The sequence below is a fragment of the Erpetoichthys calabaricus genome, chromosome 14 (assembly GCF_900747795.2).
Source record: "Erpetoichthys calabaricus chromosome 14, fErpCal1.3, whole genome shotgun sequence".
Taxonomy (NCBI): domain Eukaryota; kingdom Metazoa; phylum Chordata; class Cladistia; order Polypteriformes; family Polypteridae; genus Erpetoichthys; species Erpetoichthys calabaricus.
Genome location: NC_041407.2, coordinates 85136949 through 85164189, shown reverse-complemented (window position 1 = coordinate 85164189; position 27241 = coordinate 85136949). Strand labels below are relative to the sequence as shown.

Below are 27241 nucleotides of genomic sequence, written 5' to 3'. Positions count from 1 at the left end.
TACTGGTTTATCAATCCTGCTACTTTAAGGCATTTTCACCAATTTGGTTTTATCATGAATTGCTTCAATTAATTTATGCTTTTGAGTATGACTTAAGACATATGCTCTCTAATTTATGCTGCAATAATTCAGTTCAGTTAAATTCAGGATTTCAATTAGGCCATTCCAAATCACAAAATTTTAACTGCTGCTTACTGTTATGCTGTATGATCAACTGTTTATTTTGTCTTGCAGACAGATGCTTGGTCAAAATGTTATGATATCATCCAGACCGCACTGCTTCCCCAAAATATGCATATACATCTGAAAATTTAGTTTTTGGAGTGATACAGTGCCAGCATGCTCTCATCTCAGCTAATTTCACAATTTTAAGCAATTATTGTAGCTAATTGAACAACACTTCTTTTTGCTAAATTTTAGTTCATTTGCTTTTAATAATACATAACCCTTAATTGCTCGTTATACAATTAGACAGCCACATTCAGAGTCCTCGTGGCATTTTTTGTTTTAACCAGTAGCCAATTAACAATGAGATGCAAATGATGGGGGGGGCGAAGCTATCCAGCTCAACTGATTACATACACTGTGCATTCATCCTAACCTACTGTATCTATTTTAATAAAACAGCATAACATTCTCAACCCTTCCTAAACTAATTAAATATATGAGAAATATAAGAGAAAATCTCAAGAGCTATTTAGTACTACTCTGTTCCAATCCACAACAACAGTAAGTAATTACTATAGATATAAATAACATAGTAAAATGAGAGCTCAAACAAGCCATATAAATAAATAACACAGTTAACTACTAGCCCCTACCAATAAAACTGGACTGGTGTGAAAAACTATAACAAATATGGCCTTCCAGGACTCCTGTCTGATTCACAATAAATAAGAGAGAATGTCCTTAAGGCTGAATGAAAATCAAGTGATTATTTGGCAATGATAAATAAGAACAGAAGTAGGAGACAACCCAGACGATGGAGCTGAATGACTGGTGTAACTGACTACAGAGAGAAGGCATGATATAAACCGTTTAGATAAATAAAGGCAATTTGTTTATTAATACAATATTACAAGCCAGAAAGATAACTATCAGTGCCATCTTTTGCAAAAAAGTTTCAAGCAGGATGCAGCCCAGCTCAACACGAATGTGAGAAAGCTGGATGAGTGCACAGATTGAAAGAGAAGAAATTGTGAAGTTATATAAAGCCCTTCAAAGAATTACTAGGTACACCAGCCACATACATATTAACCTGATAACAATTATAATACAACAGAGTAGGAGATAAATAGCAGGCTTCGAGATTTATATTTCATAAGAGAAGTAAGCAATCATAATGCTTTCTGATGACGCTTGGTGTTTTCTGTTCTTTTTTTTGGTCTTAATAACCTGCTATATTTAATGAAAAAAATCTTCCAGTGTGCAACTCTAATGTATTATAAAATTCGGGATATATGGTGTAAGTGGGCGGCACGGTGGCGCAGTGGGTAGCGCTGCTGCCTCGCAGTTGGGAGATCTGGGGACCTGGGTTCGCTTCCCGGGTCCTCCCTGCGTGGAGTTTGCATGTTCTCCCCGTGTCTGCGTGGGTTTCCTCCGGGCGCTCCGGTTTCCTCCCACAGTCCACAGACATGCAGGTTAGGTGGATTGGCGATTCTAAAATTGGCCCTAGTGTGTGCTTGGTGTGTGGGTGTGTTTGTGTGTGTCCTGCGGTGGGTTGGCACCCTGCCCAGGATTGGTTCCCTGCCTTGTGCCCTGTGTTGGCTGGGATTGGCTCCAGCAGACCCCCGTGACCCTGTGTTCGGATTCAGCGGATTGGAAAATGGATGGATGGATGGTATAAGTACTTTTGATGAATAAGAACAGTTTGAACAAACTACATTTCACTAAAATGGAAATGGATTTAATACCAATATAATCTAAATATGCAACACACTGCTATGTCATTTCTTTTTTAAATGTCTATTATTATGGGATTTATTAATACTCCCCGTTTGTGGCACTCAATATTGTAGGTTATTACAGTATTATTAATATTATTTTTGAAAAAAAAAAATATGCAAGAAAAATGACACTCGTGCATGTTAACAACAGTCAATGAAGTGTGATCCTATCACATTGATAAAGGAAACAATTCACTTTCTTTCAATGAACTTGGAAAGAAAACACCAAGGTCAGGTCAGGAAAAGCAGCAGCAGCAGATTACAGAAATGTGGGGGTGCTTATGAGAAAGGGGCTGAAAAATCACAAGGATCTGACATTATGCTAGAGATATCTTTGAAAGAATCAAGGTTACTGTCTCACGGTAAAAAAGCAACTGCCCTTTGCAATATAATATTACTAGCAAAATAATACCCGCGCTTCGCAGCGGCGAAGTACTGCTTTAAAATGTTTATTAAGAAGAAAAGTAAACCTTTTTAAACTGAGGGAAAATATACCAATAATTATTTGTTAAGGATCTCTTTGTATACCACGTTGTCAGTTCGGCCCTCCGGTTGTAATATGACCAAGCTGTGCGCTGAGCTTACTCTTGAGCATGCAACGTATACGTTAGTTGGCCATGTGAAAAGCAATCTTGCCTCAAATCAATGCCAATATTTTGTAGGGTCTGTCCCTGAGACTTTGCGAAGCAGAGCCTTACTGGAAATTGGAGGCGTTTGAATTGAAATGGGTTTCATCTATAACTTCGCATCCAGCTTTTGAGAGTTTAAACATTCATAAACATCAAAGTGTCCACTACTCAAATCGTCACCTGTGAATCTAAGATCTTTAAGAGGCATTGGCGGTTGTCCAAAGGTGTAAAATATTTGGCCATCAACTCACATGCAGAACCATAGGTGAAGGGCTTAAGCATTTCACTCTTACAGTGCTCCTGTGTAGTATAATTATCTCCTGTACCGTCATCAGTCCACACCTTGAACCTGTCTCAGTCATTCAATACATAAGACACAATGTTCCTCCGCATATCAAGAGTGAGCCTGATATGGCCGTGCAATATGTAACACAGAGAATGGAAAAGGCAGTCATCATCTCCGGGCATGGAAACATCTCGGTAAGTGACAGTTCTTTGATCGATGGTGATCACCTCAATAGACATGTTAATGGGGGTACGGTTGGAACAATAAAGGAAATGGGCACCTGAACAATGTAAACTAAGTCTAAAATACCTACACAATAACTACTGTATAATCATAATAAACGAACAATAAAACAGCAGAGAAGCCGTGGATTAAATAAAAAGGCTGCAGTTATCAGCAGGGAGACGTGAATACCATGTCAAAGCAAGGAAGGGAATGAAGAGACCGGAGCGACAGACGGCCTTACAGTATATAGGCAGGCAGCCAACTACGTGGGAGGCGTGGGGATGGGGGACCCAACACCGCCTCACATGGCGACCGAGCTGCAGGCTATGGACGTATATATGTACGTAAGTAGGATTCAGTTAGTGTTGGGAACCCGCATACCAAATTTCTTGAAGATGGGCCCATAAGTAACAAAGACCGTTGGAAAGTTCAATATGGCGGCTGACAGTGGCGTCATACCACCGAATAAGTACGTACATCGATTTCGGCTAGCAAAGGGAAGCCGCCTACCAAATTTCATGAAGATGGGGCCATAAATAAGAAAGTTTAACATGGCGAATGTTGTCGACCGTTATGACCGTTACTCGTAGAATTTCGAAATGAAACCTGCTTAACTTTTGTAAGTAAGCTGTAAGGAATGAGCCTGCCAAATTTCAGCCTTTCACCTACATGGGAAGTTGGAGAATTAGTGATGAGTGAGGGCTTTACCTTTTATTAGTATAGATAAATAAAATTATATAAATAAAATTAACACAACATGCATATTAACCTTCAACTTTTTATTTAATAAGTATTTACTATGACTATTTGTCTGTTTATATTTAAATGCTCATCTGAATGCCCACATTAAGTGCAGAATATTATAAAGTATACAACACTTTCATACAGCACTACTTACACGCACCACTGGCAGGAGAAGTGAATGATACTGATTATCTCATTACCATGGCACCTGTCAAGGGGTGGGATATATTAGGCAGCAAGTGAACAGTCAGTTCTTGAAGGTGATGTGTTCGAAGCAGGAAAAATGTGTAAGCGTAAGAATATGAGCAACTTTGACAAGGACCAAAATTGTGATGGCTAGACGACTGAATCAGAGCATCCCCAAAACAACAAGTCTTGTGGGGTGTTCCCAGTATGCAGTAGTTAGTACCTGCCAAGAGTGGTCCAAAGAAGGACAACTGATGAACCAGCAATGGAGTCATGGGTGCCCAAGGCTCACTGATGGACGTAGGCAGCAAAGGCTAGCTCGTCTGTTTCAGTCCCACAGAAGAACTACTGTAGGCACAAATTACTGAAAAACTTAATGCCAGAGCGCACAGCACATCATAGCTTGCTGTTTATGTGGCTGCAGTGCCACAGACTGATTAGAGAGGCAATGCTGAACCCTGTCTACTGCCAAAAGCACCTACCATGGGAAATAAGTATCAGAACTGGACCATGGAAGAAGGTGGTCTGGTGTGATGAATCATTCTTTCTTTTAGATCATGTGGATGGCCAGTTATGTGTGTGTCATTTACCTGGGGAAGAGATGGTAGCAGGATGCACTATAGGAAGAGGACAGGAAACCTTGGGTCCTGGCATTCATGTGGATGTTACTTTGACACGTATCACCTACCTAAAGACTGTTTCACACCAAAATACAACCGTTCATGACAACAGTATTCCCTGATTGTAGTGGCCTCTTCTTGCAGCATGATAATACACCCTGCCACACGGCAAAAATTGTTTAGGTATGATTTGAAGACTGCGATGGGTTGGCACCCTGTCCGGAATTGGTTCCTGCCTTGTGCCCTGTGTTGTCTGGGATTGGCTCCAGCAGAGCCCCGTGACCCTGTGTTCGGATTCAGCAGGTTGGAAAATGGATAGATGGATGGATGATTTGAAGAATATGACACAGCATTCAAGGTGTTGAATTGGCCTACAAATTCCCTAGATCTCAATCCAATCAAACATCTGTGGGATGTGCTTGAAAAAACAAGTCCAATCCATGGATGCCCCATCTCACAACTGACAGGACTTAAAGGATCTGCTGCTAACATCTTTCTGCCAGATACCACTGGACACCTTCATAGGTCTTATGGACCCAAGAAGGTCAGAGCTGTTTTGGCGGAACAAGGGGGACCTACAAAACATTAGGCAGGTGTCTGATCATAGGTGTTGAAAACACAAACAAGGCAAAATTGGGTCATGAAAAAAAAAAAAGGTTTAAGAAACACTGGCTTAGGTGATCGATTTGCAACCCACGGCAAACTGTTGGCCCGAGCCAGTGGTTGAGAAACATTGCCTTACACAGGTGCAGCATGCGGCCTCTGAAACGTACAAATCAGTTTGTGCTACATCGTAACAGCAGTTACAGTATGCATACTGGTAACACACACCAGACCCACAGAGCCTCATTTGCAAGGGCCTATACACTTTGTTACTGACATTCGGCTAATAGCTGGTCCCAGATGAAACCGTAGGTCGTCATACACAAACACGGGGCTATGCAGCTAAATATTTACTGTATACAGCATGACTGCCTGTATTTATTTCTTTTTTACAGTGTGTATATGTAAAAAAAAAAAAAACAACTTGCATACCTATATATTTGTGGACATGCAAATTATACTGAAAAATAAAAACTACACATATGCCCATATATACACAAAACATTATACATTACAAATTATTTTAATTGTATAGTACATTTTATTTTAATAACAAAGTTGTTTTCTATACAGTAAATACTGATATACCATATGTTAGATTTAAAGCTTTACTTCACATGTGTATATAAAAAATACATGTAGACAAGAATGGTAATGTAAACAAACTAATGAGTAAAAAACAAAAATAAGGCAAGCAGGTTTGGCTGCATCCATTTTCATGTGGCACCCAGTCACTTTACAGCAATTCGCTCTGACTTGACAGAGACACAATCACATGGGAAAGTACAAAAAAAAAAACACAACACACAGATAAAAACAAAACATATGTTGCCAGGGTAAGGGAGGTATTGTTGTTTCACTCTTTTGCATGCCATTTGCCAAGATGTTTCTACAGCAATCTACATAAACTAGCTGAAAGAAACCAGCTGGTGTAACTGGAGACGAATCCTGGCAGTTTCACAATCGCCACATACCACTTGCATAACTCCCCATACTGGCAGTTCTACTCTAATTCAGTCTCCCTTCCACCTTCTCTCGTTTTTAAAAGTATTTACTCACCACATGACAGAGGGGGGGTTTCAGACTCTTCCACTGCTGGCTCTGAATCGATTGCCTGTCCCATGATAACTTAGGTCTTTTTAATAGTCCTCAGTAATTGATCAAGCTAACTAGAATTTGATGTAGATAAGCGGAAACAGTAATTAGGTAAATAAATACAAAAAAAATCCTTCCACCTGCAACATGGCAGTGTGCTGTAACTTTAGACAGCCAAGCCTCCTTCTCACTCTCCCCCTCATCTGTGTTCTTCCTGGATCTCAGAAAGGTGTTCATAAATAAGGTAACAAGCCAGCGATGTTAACAGATGGATGCCTATCATTCCTGCATATCGTTTGTAGCAAGCCAAACGTCTTTCAAAGTAGAAGAAAATGTAGCTTCAGCTGAAAAAAAAAGTCTGCTCTTCGCTCTTTTTCGTGTTGAGCACTTTCTGGTCTGCTCACTGTGACAAATAAATAGCAGGCAGGGCTATTAACAGTGGTCCGTCGGGATCAACAAGAGTGCTGTTCAGGTGAGTCAAAGCCTGGGTGGAGCTGACCTCCTGTAACAGGAAATGCTCTCACCGACACGCTGCTCTGCCTTCTCTGTGCTACAGAAAGCCTTTCCCTAGGTAAGCAAATGCACAAAAAGCGAACTGATACAGCAATCCGAGAATAGGAATACAATTTTTATATACCATATAAAATATTACACAAACAATGTTTACAAGGCAACAAATGATATATTACGGTCTTTGCATAGAGATTATAAATTATTTTTTCTATGGGAAAATACTTTATGGTAAAGTTGTTTGGATTTTATAAATTCTCATTTCCAGAACACATTTCTTTTAGTTTAAAATTCATTTTAGTATTAGAAAAATAATCAGGAAGCTTCTTAACTAATTCTGCCACAGATTACAGTTACTCTTTTGTATATGACCAAAAGATCTGAGGAATGGGTATCTTTGTATGCAAGACTAGTAAACAGCTTCAAATAGAAAAAATTCTTTCAAATTTGTTGTGATCTTAACAGTTTGTGTTAGGAAGGTTATAAATTTCAACGAGCTAATTTAATGATAAAGGTCAAATGACTAAGTTTAATTTAGATAATGAAGGAGTATGGAGTTTGCCAAGGTAGGTGGACCATTTTTTTCTTTTAAACATAGTATGTCACTAACTTAAGACTTTTTTATCCTTCTGTATGTTAAAAAGATATTTTATCAAAAGCGGTTTATAGAGTGTAATAACTGCTCCTAAATTTCACCAGGTGGGAGTAGGTGAGAGTAAAGTGAGTAGCCGAGGGTAACATGTTTATTCTGTAGATGGGGAGATAAAATCAGAAACTTTGTGTTTTTAAGTCTAACACCTTGACAAATACACTAATGTCTTCCAATATATTGACTGTGTAGATTTCTTTCCTCACAAAAAGACGACTATAACAACTTCATATAAGATTGAATAAAGCCCTAACAGGAATCTGACCATCTCACAGTTCAGAGCAAAAATCACAGCCTAATGCTACATGCTACAGTGAATTGCAGGGTAGTGACCATCAAGGTTTGAAATAACTAAAAGCAGTCCAGCAAAGAGGAAAAATAAAATAGAATCCAGAAAACTGTCTCTTTGGTAAAAAGTCATTTTCTTTAAAATGACAAAGGAGCAATCATCTTATTTTTTACCTTGTAGTTTGCTAAATTACTGTGTGCAGAAATTAAAAAATGGAAAAAAAAATTGAAGTAATAGGAATCTTCAGCAAAAAAGTTGTTTTTCAGCTGCTCATCTGTTTAATATGTGAATATACACATATTTATATATGTGTGTGTGTATTTCATATATATTGTACATACAGTGTACCGTAAATCAAAAGTGCAAACACTCTGCCAGGTTCATCTGGATAGGCTGAGCAGTTAAAGCACATGGATGATCACAAAAAGGGCAAAATGCTTCTGATAAAGCATCTTCTCTAATAACTGCTACAATGTTTTCTACTTCTGTCCTGTAGCTCCTGCTTTCACATAGGGCTGAATCTTATAGAAAGTCTAACTAAGTTTGTTAAAAAATTATGTTTGGAAATTAGGCACTATAAATTTCTGGACCTCCAGGCTGACAGAATACATACAACCATAAAAAGAAACACAGTGTTATTTGAATTACTCCTTTTGGTTATGCTCACAAGGAAAATCTCTTCTTGCCAGGCTTTAATGGACTACTAAGCCCAGCCGCCAGACCAGTTGCCAAGACTGCAGTGTAACATTAATTCAACTTTTTCACCTTCCCCCTTACCTGCTTTAAAGTTGAAATAAAGTGGGATGATGCAAACATACAAAATGTATGCCATTATACATACATTAATACTGCTACAGTCTGACTCCTGCTGCTTTTTGCCCAATGATGCCAGGATGGTACCTGGCCCTCTGAGAAAGTTAACTGGATGAAGTGGGTTTGTACTGTATGTTCTCCTCTTATATGCATGGATTTTCCATACATATCCACAGATGATTAGTTTGACTGAGGATTCCTAACTGGCTCCATTTGTGCATCACAGTCCTGTGTAATTATATGTATGAGTGGGCCTTGCAATGAACAGGCACAATGTGCAAGGGGCTCCCATTATGGTCAGGCAGACACCATCCCCTGAACTCCAGACTGGATTAAAATGGTTTAGAGAATGCTATGCTGTACAAATGTAAGTGCATACACAAAAGTAAATATACTGAACAAAAACTGACCCATACTTAGCAATGACAAATCAAAATTCCACATGTAGGCTTTAAAATAGATACAATTCTAAGGATTACTGGGAGCACACAGGTTTGTTAGCAGAGCAGGTAAGTACTCCAAAGCATACAATGTCAGCGATGTCCCCTTGGTACAGTATTCATATTTTGTACCAGCTCCATCTTATGACTTTTCCGAGTGCCAAAAGGGTAATGGACTCAGTGATCAGGCAGCAGATAATTTAAACATGAATTGAGGTAAAATGACAAGAAGTTGCAAAACTGTAATGAGCCAGGAATTAAATCAGTAGGTGACTGGAATCTTTTGTTCCTACAAAAAGCAGAAAGAGTATGTAGTAGTGGAAAAATTAAATAAAAATTTTCCCCAATAGAAAAACAAAAACATTAGCTGTTAAAAACAAGCCACGTTATATAAATGCTAGTGTAGCAGTCAGATTTCCCTTTGTATTAGATCTTTGTGTTGATTTAGGGGTATTCTGGGTAGAAAGTGGAGTTCTGCTTCAAATAAAATTGAAGAAATAATTTATTTTACACACCCCTTTAATATATGCAATAAAATAAGTTTGAAATTCCTCAAGTCATGTTACTGCACTTGACACTGTGATTTACTGGAGGAATGCTCTGTGCGTGAAGGTATATAATCAAGTTCAGGCTGTAACTGAACTATTACTCAGAGATGCCACTACTGATGAAGTGACCACAACGTACTTAGGCTAAAAACTAAGTTTAAAAAAAGATTATTTTACCTATTCGTCACATTCCCTATGACAGTTCCTATATTGTGAGGCAGAACTGACAAGTGTTTGAATATATGAGAGCTCTTTCATCTTGTATACAACATATTACACACTGCTGCTACTCCAACTATTGCATGCTATTATTCTCCAAACCCTTATTTAACCTTTGCTTGCACTGCCTTTAATTCTCTGCCAGTTGCACTTCAGATATACCAAATCACCAAATATATTTAAAATGCAAAAAAAGTTACACATGCCGTTTGGAGGTTTTTCGAATAACAAAAGTAATCAATCCTGCAAAATATAATTTATGTGATGGCGAAAATTTGAGGAGAGGTGCCAATTCCATAAATCTTAACAATTACAATCAGATGGCTCATCACGTCTAGATTAAGTCTATTTGTGTTTTTGATTGTTTAGCTAAGCTTTTATTGTTCTCTGCAATAAATAATGATAATAAGGAGGAAATACTTGTAAGACTATCACAATGAAATCTTTTCTACATTCATTTACTTCATCTGTAAAGCACTAAAGGATTCAAAGAGTCTCAATTTATACATAAGAGACTTAGAGAAGCAACCTGCCATAGACATGTGTGTCCTACATTACTGATGCACATGTAATTAACTATAGTTATAACAATAAAAAAAAGTTTTATATTAGTGTAAATCTAGCAGTTTTCTGACAGCAGAATGTGCCGTTACAGTAGGATAAAAATATCAGAACACTTTCACTGTGGTTAAGCCACTTTTTATTTGTAGAGATTCTTCTCTGCGTGTGTGTGTGTCTTTTGTTTGTCTTATATCACTATCTTGAGCTGATATGCAAATAGGATAATACTGTACCTGTCTGAACCTAATATCCTGGGATCAGAGAGCATTCTCCACTACTGACTAAGGAAAATATTCTGATCCTCCCACCCACCTTGGCACGAAAGCTTCTATCAGTACTGTGTATAACTGTGGTCATTGAAAGGCTTTTTAGTGCAGCTCCTAGGGTTATAGATAAGAGAAGAAATAGGCTGATCTGTGAGAGAGCTGTAATGTTATTTTTTTTAAAATATAACCTGCCTCTAATATTTGAGAGCCTAATTCAGCTAAATATTATTTCATTTGGCAAGAATTACACCCAAGATATTTTTTATTCAATATTCCAGTTTGTTAAGAGTGTGTCTAAAGTTGGCAAAATAATAAAACAATGTTCAAGAATTATTATTTATTACAATATATATTCTAAAAACTATACAGATATATTGTTTCTTAAACAAAAATCACAAGTTTAACTAACTATGACTAATTAAACAAAACTGTATAGTTCACATATATTTTTGTTGAAAGTCAGTCAGTCATTGTCCAACCCTCTATATCCTAACACAGGGTCACAGGGGTCTGCTGGAGCCAAACCCAGCCAACACAGGGCACAAGGCAGGAACAAACACCTGGCAGGGCGCCAGCCTACTGCAGTTTAGTTGAAAGCGCAGCATCATTTTCTTTCCGATAAAAGTACTCATTCAGTACTCTGTGTCTGCCTACAGTGTTTAAATACTTTGTATTATTAGAAGATTAGATAAACTTTATTAATCCAGTGGGGAAAAATCGGTTGTAAAAAAGTAATGGTACTGGTGCATCCCAAACAGAAAGAAATATACAGCAATTGAGTGTTATAAATCTAGCAGGAACAACAATGTGTTATTATTATGTTATTATTGTACCTTATCAGAAAACCTTTCAGAATAAAGATGAAGCTACCTATATACATAATACATTCGCAAAAAAGTCTAATCCTATTTCAGCTAACAGAAAATAAGGGCAAGGCAAAAGCAAAGCAGTATCCATGGAGGAATGTTAAGTATATATTTAGGAGTAACCTGTAAGACAATGGACAATGGACAGAGGTTTCCACAGTAGTTAAGATGTGTGATTGCAATGTATGCCACTGTTAACAGTGACTCAAATGTCTTGAAGTGTAACAAAGATGAAGTCAATGAGCCATGCTGCTTTTTTTGTTGCTGTGGATAACACATAAAGCAGTTTGGAGGAATGCTTGAAGAGCCTTTTTAGAAGGGTGGAACAATATGATGTTCTTCCTTTTTCCATTCCATTCCATTCCATTGTTATGTCTCTAAATCCTTCATTTACCCTTTTCAACCCGTAGCTATTCAAAAACCAAGTGCCTGACAGTTTCATGTTGAGCAATTGCTTTACTTCATACAGTTTAGAATAACAAAATAAACTACTCCCAGACTAACTAGAAAGTATTCCAGATTTTTGGTATTTATGTAGCATATCCACAAAACTATTCTTGTAGCTGTTAATCGATTCACTGCACTGTTTTAAACTGCTTATAACTCTACTGTGTTTAATTCACAAAACCAAATACAGTGCTTCCGGAAAGTATTCACATCACTTTTTCCACATTTTGTTATGTTACAGCCTTATTCCAAAATGGATTAAATTCATTTTTTTCCTCAGAATTCTACACACAATACCCCATTAATGACAACGTGAAAAAAGTTTAAATTTGCAAAAACCTCAAGTATTAAAAATAAAAAAACTGAGAAATCCCATGTACATAAGTATTCACAGCCTTTGCTCAATACTTTGTCGATGCACCTTTGGCAGCAATTACAGCCTCAAGTCTTTTTGAATATGATGCCACAAGCTTTGCACACCTATCCTTGGCCAGTTTCGCCCATTCCTTTTTGCAGCACCTCTCAAGCTCCATCAGGTTGGATGGGAAGGATCGGTGCACAGCCATTTTAAGACCTCTCCAGAGATGTTCAATCGGATTCAAGTCTGGGCTCTGGCTGGGCCACTCAAGGACATTCACATAGTTGTCCTGAAGCCACTCCTTTGATATCTTGGCTGTGTGCTTAGGGTCGTTGTCCTGCTGAAAGATGAACCGTCGCCCCAGTCTGAGGTCAAGAGCGCTCTGGAGCAGGTTTTCATTCAGGATGTCTCTGTACATTGCTGCAGTCATCTTTCCCTTTATCCTGACTAGTCTCCCAGTCCCTGCCGCTGAAAAACATCCCCACAGTATGATGCTGCCACCACCATGCTTCACTGTAGGGACGGTATTGGCCTGGTGATGAGCGGTGTCTGGTTTCCTCCAAACGTGACGCCTGGCATTGACACCAAAGAGTTCAATCTTTGTCTCATCAGACCACAGAACTTTCATTCTCATGGTCTGAGAGTCCTTCAGGTGCCTTTTCGCAAACTCAGGGTGGGCTGCCATGTGCCTTTTACTAAGGAGTGGCTTCTGTCTGGCCACTCTACCATACAGGCCTGATTGGTGGATTGCTGCAGAGATGGTTGTCCTTCTGGAAGGTTCTCCTCTCTCCACAGAGGACCTCTGGAGCTCTGACAGAGTGATCATCGGGTTCTTGGTCACCTCCCTGACTAAGGCTCTTCTCCCCCGATCGCTCAGTTTAGATGGCCGGCCAGCTCTAGGAAGAGTCCTGGTGGTTTCGAACTTCTTCCACTTACGGATGATGGAGGCCACTGTGCTCATTGGGACCTTCAGAGCAGCAGAAATTTTTCTGTATCCTTCCCCAGATTTGTGCCTCAAGACAATCCTGTCTCGGAGGTCTACAGACAATTCCTTTGACTTCATGCTTGGTTTGTGCTCTGACATGAACTGTCAACTGTGGGACCTTATATAGACAGGTGTGTGCCTTTCCAAATCATGTCCAATCAACTGAATTTACCACAGGTGGACTCCAATTAAGCTGCAGAAACAACTCAAGGATGACCAGGGGAAACAGGATGCACCTGAGCTCAATTTTGAGCTTCATGGCAAAGGCTGTGAATACTTATGTACATGTGCTTTCTCAATTTTTTTATTTTTAAAAAATTTGCAAAAATCTCAAGTAAACTTTTTTCACATTGTCATTATGGGATGTTGTGTGTAGAATTCGGAGGAAAAAAATTAATTTAATCCATTTTGGAATAAGGCTCTAACATAACAAAATGTGGAAAAAGTGATGCGCTGTGAATACTTTCTGGAAGCACTGTATCTATCAATCAGCTCTTCCCTATAAAAATTACTTTGTCAAAAAGAAACCTATGTATAAGTAAATGAGTCCTTACAGGATATTCAGATCTAAATCTACAGTTCCAGACAGAATCCCCTTTTAGAGAGATAGAGATAGAGAGATAGATAGATAGATACTTTATTAATCCCAAGGGGAAATTCACATACTCCAGCAGCACCTTACTGATACAAAAAACAATATTAAATTAAAGATTGATTATAATGCAGGTAAATACAGACAATAACTTTGTATATTGTTAATGTTTACACCCCCAGGTGGAACTGAAGAGTTGCATAGTTTGGGGGAGCAACGATCTTCTCAGTTTGTCAGTGGAGCAGGACAGTGACAGCAGTCTGTCACTGAAGCTACTCCTCTGTCTGGAGAGGATACCGTTTAGTGGATGCAGTGGATTTTCCATAATTGATAGGACCCTGCTGAGCGCCTGTTTCTCTGCCACAGATTTCAAACTGTCCAGCTCCATGCCAACAATAGAGCCTGCCTTCCTCACCAGTTTGTCCAGGCGTGAGGCGTCTTTTTTCTTAATGCTGCCTCCCCAGCACACCACCGCGTAGAAGAGGGCGCTCGCCACAACCGTCTGATAGAACATCTGCAGCATCTTATTGCAGATGTTGAAGGACGCCAGCCTTCTAGACACCTTCAGCTGTACAGAAAATTGTAAGAACAAATGGACAGCCACTTGGGTTGCTGATCACTAGCATTAACTTTCCAGAATGCATAGATAACTTTACAAAAAAGCAGATAATCAAGAGAAACCAGTGGGAGTTGGAAAAAAATAAATAAATAAAAAAAATAAAAAGCAATAAATGAGTAGGATGCATGTGGTCTGCCTGAAGGAAAAGCCTTGCAGCCAATCAATGGTAATCTCTTACAAGACCTACAATTAGCTGAAAATGGACTCTATGCTAAAGGGTAGTTCTAATTTTTCAACACCTGTTGAGGGGCTTTTTTCCATGTTGTGTGTAGTGCAATATGAAGAAGTTAACTTTGCTATCAAAAAAAAAATGCATAGATAACCTCAAGTTGGTGGGAACATTACATGCTTTTGATCAGCATTAGGAAACCGATAACAATTAGTCACACTGAAAACTGGATTTACTTGATTTGTTCAAATAATTTGTCCATTTCTGGTTCAGTTCAGTCTCTCCAGGCACTTCTGCAAGTGCACAGCCAAAGTCAGAAGCACAAATTTGGCAGTAGGTTGAATGGGTAACAAGGACACAAATACTGTATGGCTCCAGAACTGGTACTTTCTATGCAGCAGCACATCAGGGCTGAAAATAAGACAATGGTCATAATTGTCAATTCAAAAGAGCAGAATAATGGAATTATAAACTTTGTACTGTATATCCAGCAGTAAATTAAAAGGTCTCCCAGATGTCAAGGTTTCTAGCACTGTGGCTAAATTTGACTCCCAGTTCGATGACGAAACCACCTTATTGCTATTTGTAACCATTAAGGAGGAAATCTGTACCTGTGTGCACCTAAGCTATGAGAAGAAACAGAATCTACCACACTTAAAGTACTAATTTAAAGATAACCTGAGTCATATTCATTGTTCATAACTATATTCAGTAGTTTACGTATCTGGAGTTGATATAAATTATTATCACATAGTTTTTTTGTTTTTTTTAATATATTTATCAATTACTTTACACACCTGCTAAACTCTGTATGGTTTTGCCAGATTGTTTAATATCCAACTTATTATCAGAATCACAATTCAATTATTACTTATGGTGTTGAGGTTAAATGTAAGTATTATTCCACAAAAGGAAATAACCTGTGATCAATGTTTAAATACACTTGATTTATTCCTGTCCTGACCAATACAATAACATACTAAAGAAAGAAGAATTGTGTGACATCTACACTTAGTTATCAGTTTATTAGATAAATTGAACACCTTTACACAAACTCTACATTATAACATGGTATAAGTGCCCTTTGATAGCAGTGTTTGAAATAAATCAGGCAATGTATGGTTTCAAGGATCAGTTGGAATAGATTAAATTAGTGACTTTCAACATATATGGTACTAGGCGTGCCATTTCAAGCATTTACGAAATGACTGCTATTATAGGCTTTTCATACATATAGTAAATGTTTTAAGGTTTTACCAAAAATGATGTAAACAGCAAAAAAACACAAGTAAAAGGTGATTTTGTGGACAAAAAGAATGGTGAGAATGACACAAGCAAATTAATGATCTATAAAAATGTAAATTACATCCAAATTCAACACTGGCAAGGAGAATGTCTTCTCAAAACACTCGCCACTTACTAGACTTTCTCATTAATGGACAAAAACTGCTAAAGTCCATGTTGGGTGCTGATAATGTAGTGTATCTCTACTGGATAAAGATGCTTTGAAATTAGACCCTTGAAATGTGGAAAAAGTCCCCTGCATGTTCTTTTTGAATCATGCTGATTGAAGGATAAGACTTTGGTGCAAGCAACATGAGTCCTTGGAGTCGTCCTTTTAGTGTAAATAATAAAGGCAGGTGGTGCTGTAGAAAATGTTTTCCTGACACACTCATACTCATGGAAGCATGTCTGAAACACAAGGCACATGTGAATATTGTTGTCAATCATTCCTTCATGGCTACTATGCACAATTGGATGGACGTTTCCAGAAGGAAAATGGTTCATGTCAGAAGGCACATTTTGTCAACAATTGGTTCTGGCAACATGAGTTTTCAATGCTTCAGTGACATGCACAGTCGAAAGATCGCGACTTTATCAAGTGTCTTTGAAATAAAGTGGAAAGGGGTATTCGCAGAAAGAGTGTAGCTGTCCAATTTACAGCAAATTCACAACACAATAATTACCACAAAGAACAATATTCCTGAAAAACAAATCCTGAATGTTGCAAAATCCATGCCCAGACAAATTCATGCTGTCCTGAAGGTTGAAACTGGTACTAGAGGATTGTTATGCTATAAACTGTACATCAAATTAAACTTAAAATCAAAATTTTAGATAATGTTAGAAAGTCAAATTTAATTCTGGTGAACTCCAAATGTGTCTGGAAACAACAATATTTAGAGCATAAAGAAATTCACCCTGGTTTAATTGAGACCACCAATGCCAAAAACTACAGAGTAAATAGACTTTCTGAAGGATCATGAAAATTTTTTTTTGCCTTCACCATGCATCTCTATTAATAACTTCACTCTAAGGGCCAAATAATATTTATACTGTGGACAGTTTGGTTAAGTAAAACTAGATTGTAAAAACACACTAACCTCTTAATGAGGCTGAATTTACAAGTTGGGCAATAACTAAACGTAACATAACCTAATTCTGTAAAAGGTACTTAGGGTCCTGGGTACAATGCAACAAACAGCACTGGACAGGGTAGGGTACACTCATGCATATGCATAAATAAAAAGATTGACGCAGTACCCATTATAAAATATCCTTAGAAGGCCTAGGATGTCAAGGATTGTTCTGTTTATGTGGACCTTAACAAACTTTACCAAGTACTTCATGATCAATGTAATGCATGGTGCTGCGTGGAAGTAATTCAGGCTGGCTACTTTTGTTTTCTTGGGTATTGGCCCAATAATATTTCTTTTTTCCTTTAAAAGCACATAGGCACAACAAAGAGAGACAGGGTCAGGTTGTCAGTGTCTGTGAATACAGGAGTTAGCTGATCTGCCAAGGTTAATAGGAAGTGGAGTGAAACATCTGTGCTTTTATCAGTTTTGCACACATCATGATCACCACAAACAAACATCTGGATCTCAAGGACTCATGACTGAACTTTGCTAGCTTTTGGGAACAAACATTAATCATCTGGGTCTGAGTAAAATGTAATTTCATATATTTCATTTTTGTCCCTCTGTTAGCATTCAAAGATTATACTTGTGATATTGTTTCACAGTTTTACATCAGTGGAATGAAATCCCTCTCTATGGTTTTAAGAGTGATATGAAAATCATAATACCAGATCTTGCAGATAGACAAACAGCTGTCCACACTATATTAGTACAGAAATTGACTGATAATGTATATTTATTAAAATTCATGAAGTATCTCAGTACATTTGTTTAGTGCCCTCTGACCAACATTGAAAATATATCTTATACTTGGAAACCTTCTGCTTGTGTTTATAATAAGTAAAAAATAGAGACATTGTCAGATATGCTAAATTGACTTAGGAGATACTGTATATCACCTATATCAGGGAATATCTGTCACCCAACACATTGTTTCCCCTGAAAGTACTTTGCTGACATTATTTTTTTTTATTGAAATAAATATTTGACGTTCCCCAGCACGAAAATGGTAGCCTCTAGATACTTGTGTTTAAAGTGACTTTAAAAAGTATTAAGGGCCACATCTTTGTTAGCCCGAGGATAAATGTAGCAAGTCAATTAAAAGGAGAGAGGAAATTTTCCTCAGCAGGTGGAAATGCCAACATTTAACTCAAAGATAAACCACATTAGGTAAGCACAATTTAGAAAATGTTCTGCATCAAAGCATAGTACACGCGGAGATGAAAATTACAGACCTTTGCCTTCCTCTTTGTCATTTCAATCAGTGGTGTCACCCAAATAAAGAACAGTAAACCTAGGCACTAGTCTGTAAAGTATGCGGCAGTCTTGGCATGTTGCTGTAGGAAGACAATAAGCAGTGCCATTTTTTGCCCCAGAAGTGCCATACTTTCATCCCTCCTCCTGAAGTGATAACAATTCTAAATTTATATTTTATATTAATAAGTCCAAAGCTCCACATCTTAAATTCAGCCAAGCTATCCATCACAATCTGATCAATCTAACGAAGAATGTAAACTTTTTGTTCATTCTGCATAATAACTAATTAAAAAGTATAACATAGAAACCACTTTGATTAATTTGGTACATCTTTAATAAATTAAAAAAAAAATGTTTTTTTAATTTGTTCAAAATTAATTACACAATTATTTGTAATCAGATTTTCAAAAGTGTATCCTTCTGAAAGTCATTTAAGCTAAAAGTTAATGCTGCTTAATTAACTCTTTAATATACTTAAAGGCATTGATGGCAAATTAATTCAAAGCAACTTGTAAAGCGTAAATCAAGTACTATTAATTTAAGCGACTTGCAAAGTATAAAACATGCATACTAGAAACTGTGGCATAATTATCAAATAAAGACACAATGTTATTTAAATAAACTCTCTAGTAGAGGAACACTGCTGAAATACTGTCAAATATTGTCATTGAGGAGAGTATGAATCAGTTTAAATAAAAATAAAAGGCAAAAACAAAAATTTTTTGTATTAAAAGCAAAGCATGGTTGGACTTATGCATGGCCACAGGAGCCACAAAATTAAATTCAAAATGTATAAACAAATATTCGTTCTTTGATTTTCAAACATTGTATGTAGCCACTAGCCTCATTGATCAAGTCCTCTTTAACCCTTTTACTATTATTCCTAAGATAACTCAGCCACTGCTACTCACATATACACCATCATCATCCGGGAGCTTACATGTCTCCAGTGAACTGTAGCTCACACTGAGGTTTTGTTACCACAGAATTCTAGAGCAGGGTGTGCTTAATACAGGCCGTCAGCAGATAAAGTGCCTGAAGACGAAAGCTGTTTGTTGTGTTGTAATAGTAACAGTTCTTCAGAAATGGTCACGGGCAGTGTGAAAAATGCATTTTTTAGTGACAGCAAAGCATATGGAGGTAATGATTTTGCTCAAATGGTAAACTATGACAACAAACATAACAAGAGTGCTGGGTAACTTTCAAAGTTGCCATCTGCTGACCTGCAGGGCACAAGGCAGACCCCTAAGATACAGACAATCTCTTACAAAATCACAGTGCTTCCTTTTCAAGTTTAGGCAACTCCAAAGCCTAGTCATTACATACTAGTTTTTCCATGGTTCCCTTAGAACAGTTAGGTGTGGCCGGACTAATAGCTCAAGCCCAAATACCCCCAACCTCGGTAAGTCCAACCTTGACTAAAAGTACCACCCAAGTGGTGCAAAAATAATTTAAACATTCATAGAAATGCTATTTTAATTTGTATTCAGAGCCTTATTTCACTTGATAAATAATATAGTTTTAGGATAAAATTTGCAATAATGCTATATTTAAATTGGAATATCACATACACAAACAATATTTGTGTAAGCCATAGGTACTTAGCAAAAAAAAAAAGAGTCCTCAAACATTGTCCTTCAAAGCTAATTACAGTTTAAATATATATAATTAATCTATATTTGTAATCTATATTTGCTACAGACACGAAGAGAACATTAAACAAAGTTTCAATAAATCACACATGCTCTGCTAATTATTTTACTTCTACGTTTGCTTTTCATCTCCATCAATTTCTAGACTTTTAGCTCCTTGTTTGTACAGGATAACAAATCCTTAAATTTCTAAAGGAAGGAGAGAAAAATTGAATCACTCCCGATTTTAAAAGGCAGCTCAACCTCTGGCTTTTTTGTCCATTTTATTCTTGTTCCAGCTGGAAACAGTTCTGCCTAAGCTGCGTCAACAGTCCTCCTTTGAAGTGACTACACACATGGAATATTCAGGCTTGGCTGCTTTCCTGGCAGGTTGAGATTTTGCACCAAAGAGTAAACAATGGAGCCTTATGAAGCCGCTTCACTGTAAAGTGGAGGCTTATGCAGAAACCTCACTTCTATCTGCATTAAAGGTTGGGGAAAAAAGGAGGAGTTTTTTGAAAGTCACACTTCAGAAAGTGACAAACTTTGATGTATGCTTTCCTCTACAGGCATCAGATAGACGTAAACTTTGATTTTTGCTGATTGAAAAAAACAAATTGTAATTTAAAAAACATACAATTACACAAATTTCACACATAATGCTATTAACAAAGAAAGGGATGATATAGTACATATTTTAAGTAATTATCAATTTCAAAGGATAATGTTTCTGCCAAAGCAGAAATTCAGCTTAAGCATTCAGAATTATGAGTGCTTTCAGATAAGATCTTACCTCTCCCATTTATCAGTGGGATATATTTGTGCAAATTTGCTCATTCTAAATCAGTGAAATGCAAAACTTACACAAGTGTACCCTAAAGATGAAAGAATACAACTGCATAGAAAAAGAAAATAGCTTTGACTGCTTATTTGCATTCCAATTTGATCGGTTTGATAACTCCTCTGTAGAAGTAAATGTTGCCACCTTGTGGGGGAAACTTGAGTGTGCTAGGTAACCAACAATTTGTCTAAGATATTTTTTGAGTTCTGCACATTTACAAGCAGTCTTTGGGGCTGCTTTGCACAGAGACAAATCTAAATAATAAATCAAAGTAAAATACCAATATTTGGTCTTCAATTGTAAAGACTGCTTAGAAGACATTTTAATAATCGTATAAAAATATGTTATTCTTTTAATGGAACAAATATGATTCATCTATATATTAGAACCATTCAAACAACAAGAAAAGCAGCTTTACTGTAACTGTGGTCAATTTAGAGGACAACAACTGAATTGAATAACCGAGGATATCGGTTCAAAAAGACACTATTTATACCTTCTAGTCAACACTAAAAAAAAGTGAGTTAACCAAGTCTCCCCATCAATATCCATTTCAAAATGTCTGGTCAGATCTCATTCTTTCTACAGCCTTGCCTAATGCAACTCAGTAGACAATTAAGGTTCTAGTTTCCTCTGTGGAGGATGTGTATGGTATGTTCAAGAGTTTCTTAGTTTTATTTAACTCCTAAAAACAGACCTCCTGGTGAAGTGAACATTTCACCAAGCTTGATTATAATAGTCTAGGCAAAGACACCACTGTGCTAATTTTGTCTACACTGTTTAGTAATATTTCTACGTAAGCACGACTCTATGTGTGAAGAAATTGTTCCTTACATGTGAGCAAAACTTCTCCATATGTGGTCCAAGGAGTGCATTACTCCCTATGTGATACAATTTTGCATTTATTTACATTAATTGGCATTTGCCCATTCCATTCCTTTTTTAATATGTTTATTTCAATTCAGAGTTTTGTGAAGTCGAACTATCTGTTCTAATAGAGGTCTTAGGCTTTGAACGCATGTTAGTCCATCTTTGGGCAAAATCACAGAAATACCCATACACTTATGAACTGATTCAAAAATCAATCAAACCAGCAAACCTTCAAAATATGGAAAAGAAAAATACTGATGTTCTAATGTCAAAAAGACTATGGTGCACAAATAAGTTACAATACTTGTCATTAAAAAACTAATGAAAGCAAAAAGTTGAATGATAGCACTGAAAATACCAGTGGCAAATAAATTTTATGTGAAAACATTACAAAATGAAATAAAAACATGGTAGTTCAAGATCTCAGAAATGTAACAGGAACAACCATGTCCAGCAAAGGGTCCTCTTCCTTAGGAAAGCTCTAAAGGACATAATGCATGGACAACTTTGACGAGTTTGGATGATTTTTTCAGACAAAATATATGTAAGCTGATGAGGTGGGGTTCAGAGGGTGTTGGTCATACTTATTTATTATTTGCATGTTCTTATTTTCAAGCTTGCATATGCTCGGTTCATGTCCTAATGTCTGTTAATGGCATTTTCATTAGATAGCCACATTTCATCAGCCAGTTCAAGTATTAGCCTTGAATTTTACTTGCACCGAGTCCCATTTTAATGTGTGGCAGGTGGAACTTGCACATGTGTAAATCAGAGACTGTGGGTCCTTTCTTCTAACTGCATTGCAATGTTCCTGTATATGACAACTGTTTTTGATGTTTCTCACACATATACAGCTGGACATGAATCATATGGTATGCTGTAAATCGAGTTACATGTCTCTGCTGCTGACAAACAAACACACACACACACACACACTCTCACATACACAGACACATGTGCGCACATGCACACACTCACAGGGCAATTTAGTGTAATTTGGACTATGGGAGGAAACCAAAGTTAACATGGGGGGGGGGGGGACATGCAAACTCCACACTGGGCACACCCAGGACGTGAACCTCGGTGTTCTTTACTGCAAGGTAGCAGCACTGCCACTGATCCCCAATGCTGCCCTACATTTAGTTATTTGCATATTTATTTATTTACTTAATTTTGGTCGAAATTATCCTTCATACGTGAACAACCTCGGGTCTTGGGTGCTGTGGTAAAAGTGATATTTAAGAGTATAACAGAGGTTATAACATTGAGCTTTCAGTCTATGACTAGCACATATATTTAAATACAAAATATTACAAAGACTGAGATCAGTAAAGCTGGTGATCAATTATCTCTGTTATTCCCCACAAACATCTGGAAAGCTGAAAGTTGAGTTAACAGTCAATGTGTGGTGTCCTTTCAAACACTTAATTGCCTATAACACAAAAGTACAATGTATTAAATAATGTTTAGGTAAAAACATGCAAACTAACAGTCAATGATTTACCTCTCTAAAGCTACTAACTGCATTGAAGTGAGCCTCTTTTTCATCTCCTAAATCTCCTATTGCACAACATCCAATCAAAGGGACAAGCAGGGAGCCAATACACAATAACCAAACCTGGCTTTAGTGTTAATGTTGTGCAAAGGAAAGTCTGAAAAAACTTGAATTGTCCAATTCAAAAAACAACTACAAATAAATTAATCTATTTTTCATTAAAAAAAGTTAAGGGTCCTAAAACCATAGTTCAATTTTGCTCACTGTCTAATAACTGAATATTCCTAAAATGGTTTTACCATACCATACCATTTTTGTTAAGCGCTTAAAAACACAGCATTACAACTGACCGAAGCACTGTACAGTTAAAACAAGCAAGACTAAAAGCAAAATATTAAAAACAAACATTAAGAGAGAATTAAAACAGAGACACTAAAAACAGGTCAGGGGACCCAATAAAACAGAGAAATAGCAAAAAGCAAGTGGAAATAAGACATGTGAAGAAGTGCATTTTTAGGTGTGATTTGAATGTGGCGACTGAAGCGGCTTGCCAAACCACTAAAGGTAAGGAGTTCCAGAGCCTAGGTGCACAGACGGAAAAAGCCCTTTCACCACGAACTTTAAAACGTGCCTTGGGAACGGTTAGGAGCAGCTGATCTGCGGATCTAAGAACACGAGGGGGATTGTGACGATGGAGCAAGACACTCAAATAGGCAGGGGCTAGACCATTTAGTGCCTTATAGGTTAAGAGGAGTATCTTTAAATCAATTCTGAATCTAACCGGCAGCCAGTGTAGGGTTTTTAAAATCGGTGTAATGTGTTGGCTTCTGCTGCTTCCAGTTAAAAGCCTTGCAGCCGCATTTTGAACCAATTGGAGTCTAGAAAGAGTGACTTTACTAATACCATATAGGCAGGAATTAGAATAGTCGAGCCGGGACGTAATGAATGCATGGATTACTGATTCCAGGAGGTGGTAAGACAGAATTGGTTTGAGTTTGGCAATTCGCCTGAGATGGAAAAAGCAGGATTTTACTGTGCTGTTGACTTAATAGTTTTCTATAATTACTTTCAGTAAAATGAAGGTGCAAAATGATAGCACTGATGCTCCACAGAAACTAGAAACATTTGCTATAAACCACAGATGCCAAAAAATTTCCACATAATTTAGTACTTAGGAACTAATCTTTGGCCACTTACAAAATCAGAAAGGTGCCCTTGGATTATTTAATCGGTTTTAAAATGTATACATAAAAAACCTATCACTGCACCAGCCTGTATATGTGAAGAGACTACTGAGATGATAACATACACCAACTTTCAGTATATTTTCCTTGTACAGTATAGGAGATGAGAGAAGGTGCAACTGAACAGGTGAACATACAAGATTGGGGTTTTTAAATATTTTTCTCTGCCCTTGTTGGCCTTTACCATTATGGAATCATGCATTTTACATATGTTATGATTTAAACTACACACTCCAGTTCACAAACATTATATACAAGGTATTTTCATAGTTCAATTTGAGACACACAATTATTTAAGCACAAAGGAAAAATAAAACTAACTCAAGATCATCATCTTTCCGTTCTGTATTTTGGTCAAGCACTTAGAAATACTGAAAAGAAAAATAAAACTGCAAAAACACAAGGGAAAAATGGGATGGAAGGCTTTTGAGAGATTAAATATGGTTATAAAAGGAAAGCTGATTTTGAGATTACCAATAAATCTTTTCAGTTGGGCATATGGATGTGAAAATTATACACAACACATTAAAATATTTAAAAATAAATGAAATCAGTGTCTGCCAGGAGCTAAAAGAATACATGAGATAATAAGAGGAAGCTTTGCAAGACAAGACATCAGTTTTAGATTAGAAAACATTAGAAGTAAAAGTCTCAACTTCTGCATTTATAATATGGTTGGGTATATTCTAGAGTTTACAAGAGACATATAAATGGCAGGGGATTAAAACCAATTAAGAGGCTGATCAAAATATTTTGAGCCTGACCTATTAAGAGAAACACCCAATATAATCCCAGTTAACATTAATATGCTCGTTTTTACCGTTCACAAAACTTACGTATGCCACACAAATAAAACATTTTGTCTTGCTTGTGTAACCATTCTTTTGTTCTGCTCTTTCATCATTGAAATAATGGGCGTATCATCTCTTCAAATACAGAGTTTTGCTAAGCAGTCTTTACAATCTATTGTGGTGTGAACTGGGGCATTGTGGTGAAGTTGCATAGTTGTCAGCTTTCCTCACTACTTTTCCTTTACAAACTGCCACAAAAAACAAAGCAAATCAATATATTCTTAACCAGGTAAGGGGGCCTTTTTTAGACATTTTTAATATACACCTCAATGCACCCTCAGCTTAACAGAAACTGTTCACATGACCCTGCTGGGACTGGATGTAATTCAGATTTATTGCTGTTAGAGAATCACCATGCATCCACTATTTTAATTGCCGTTTGGACTCTGTGTCACAGAAACACACAGATTTCATTTCGACTTATGCAACATGGTGGCACTGTAGTTCAGTGGTAGTGCTGCTGCCTCAAAGTAAGGAGACCGTGGTTCGCATCCCAGGTCCTCCCTGTGTGGAGGTTGCATGTTCTCCTGATGAATGCGTGGGTTTCTTCCAGATACTCCAGTTTTCTCCCACCATATAAAGACATGCAGTTTAGATGGACTGGTGATACTAAATTGGCCCTAGGGTGTGGTTTGTGTGTGTGCTTGCTCTGTGATGGACTGGCACCCTGTCCTGGGTCTGTTCCTGCCTTGCACCCTATGCTAGATGGGATAGTCTTCAGCATGCCCGAAGACTCTATTCACGACCAAGCGGCTTAGAAATGACTGATTTATTTATGCAACACTGCTTAAGCTTCTTTCATTTCAAATTTATTAGTTTAAGATTCTTCTTGGAACATTGATTTCAGAGAAGCTTTATTTTCTGATCCAACATGCTGGGCACCCAGCGTGCACAGACGTTGATCGTGTTAAAACTGTTCATGAGGAATGGATTCAATTGATCAATAACTTCTAACATCATCATGAACTGTCTCCCACATCATTATTTATGCCACCCTATTGTGGCAAGAATTTCTCCTGTTGAAGTTAAAGGCTAGCATGATCATACATCATCTTCGGGAGATGTTCTGCTATTAAGGAATTCTGTAGCCCATTTCAGGACTGTGACATATTTAGGAAACTGGTTTTGGTACACAATGACTAGGAGAGAAGAATCTTTAAAGGCATATAGTTCTCTATCATTAGAAATTTCACAATAGCATGATACTTTATTTTGCTGTTTTCAGCATTTAAAATTAAGTTGGGTCTGAAACATGAGACCTACACTATACACCATAAATACTGGAAATCTGTAATTCACTAATCCTTTTAAAGTCAGGCTTACCCGTTACATTATTTAAAGAAGTGTGGAACAGTGACAGAGCCATTACCATTGCCATCTCACAGATCTAGCGTCCTATGTTCAAACCTACACCTGTTGTTGTTTGTTTGAAAGTATGTGTTTTCCCTACCATCTCTGTGGGATCTGCCCCAAGTCCTAAGGTTTTTCTTCCCATTTTGCAAAGACATCAGTTTAAGGTTAATTAACAATTCTATGTTGGTCCTGTGTCAGTGACCACAAGATGTGTATGTAAGTGGTCCCTGTTGAATACTGTTGCTGTAGCTGAAGTTGTTTCCTGCAATTTGTCTAATGTTGTTAGGACAGGCTTTGACCCACCACATCTCTTAACTAGTTTAAATAAGTTGAGAGTATGTTTGTTGTTATTCAAAAAGCCATCTTAAAGTATCAACAATATAAATGAAATCAACTATTAGTTGATATATTGCCTAAAGTGACAAAAACACAATTTTATACTAATGCGATGTTGGCTGGCATGTTTACTATTATTCTGTCAAATGTGCTGATGTTCTATATAGAAACATACCTTAGGAAAACTATTTGTGTATTAAGATATAGAAAATTCATGATTTTTCTTGCAGTGGCACACTAATTGAGAAAAAAAAGTATTTTTGTTTAAGATGATTTAA

General features: G+C 37.3%; 1 protein-coding gene across 8 annotated transcripts in view; it reads right to left on the bottom strand.

The window, feature by feature from the left end:
* LOC114664956 (phosphatase and actin regulator 4-like) overlaps positions 1 to 27241 on the bottom strand; it is a 140084-nt gene that overhangs the window by 58294 nt on the left and 54549 nt on the right. For 3 of the 8 annotated variants that reach the window (XM_051918854.1, XM_051918855.1, XM_051918860.1), the window contains exon 1: positions 6299 to 6807. The exons of 2 other annotated variants lie outside the window; for them this stretch is intronic. In XM_051918854.1, the coding sequence (XP_051774814.1) occupies positions 6299 to 6362 (64 nt within the window). In that variant the 5' untranslated portion in view covers positions 6363 to 6807. Of the gene's footprint in view, positions 1 to 6298; positions 6811 to 27241 lie in introns of those variants that run through there. 3 more of the 8 variants (XM_051918859.1, XM_051918861.1, XM_028819288.2) reach the window with 3 other exon arrangements.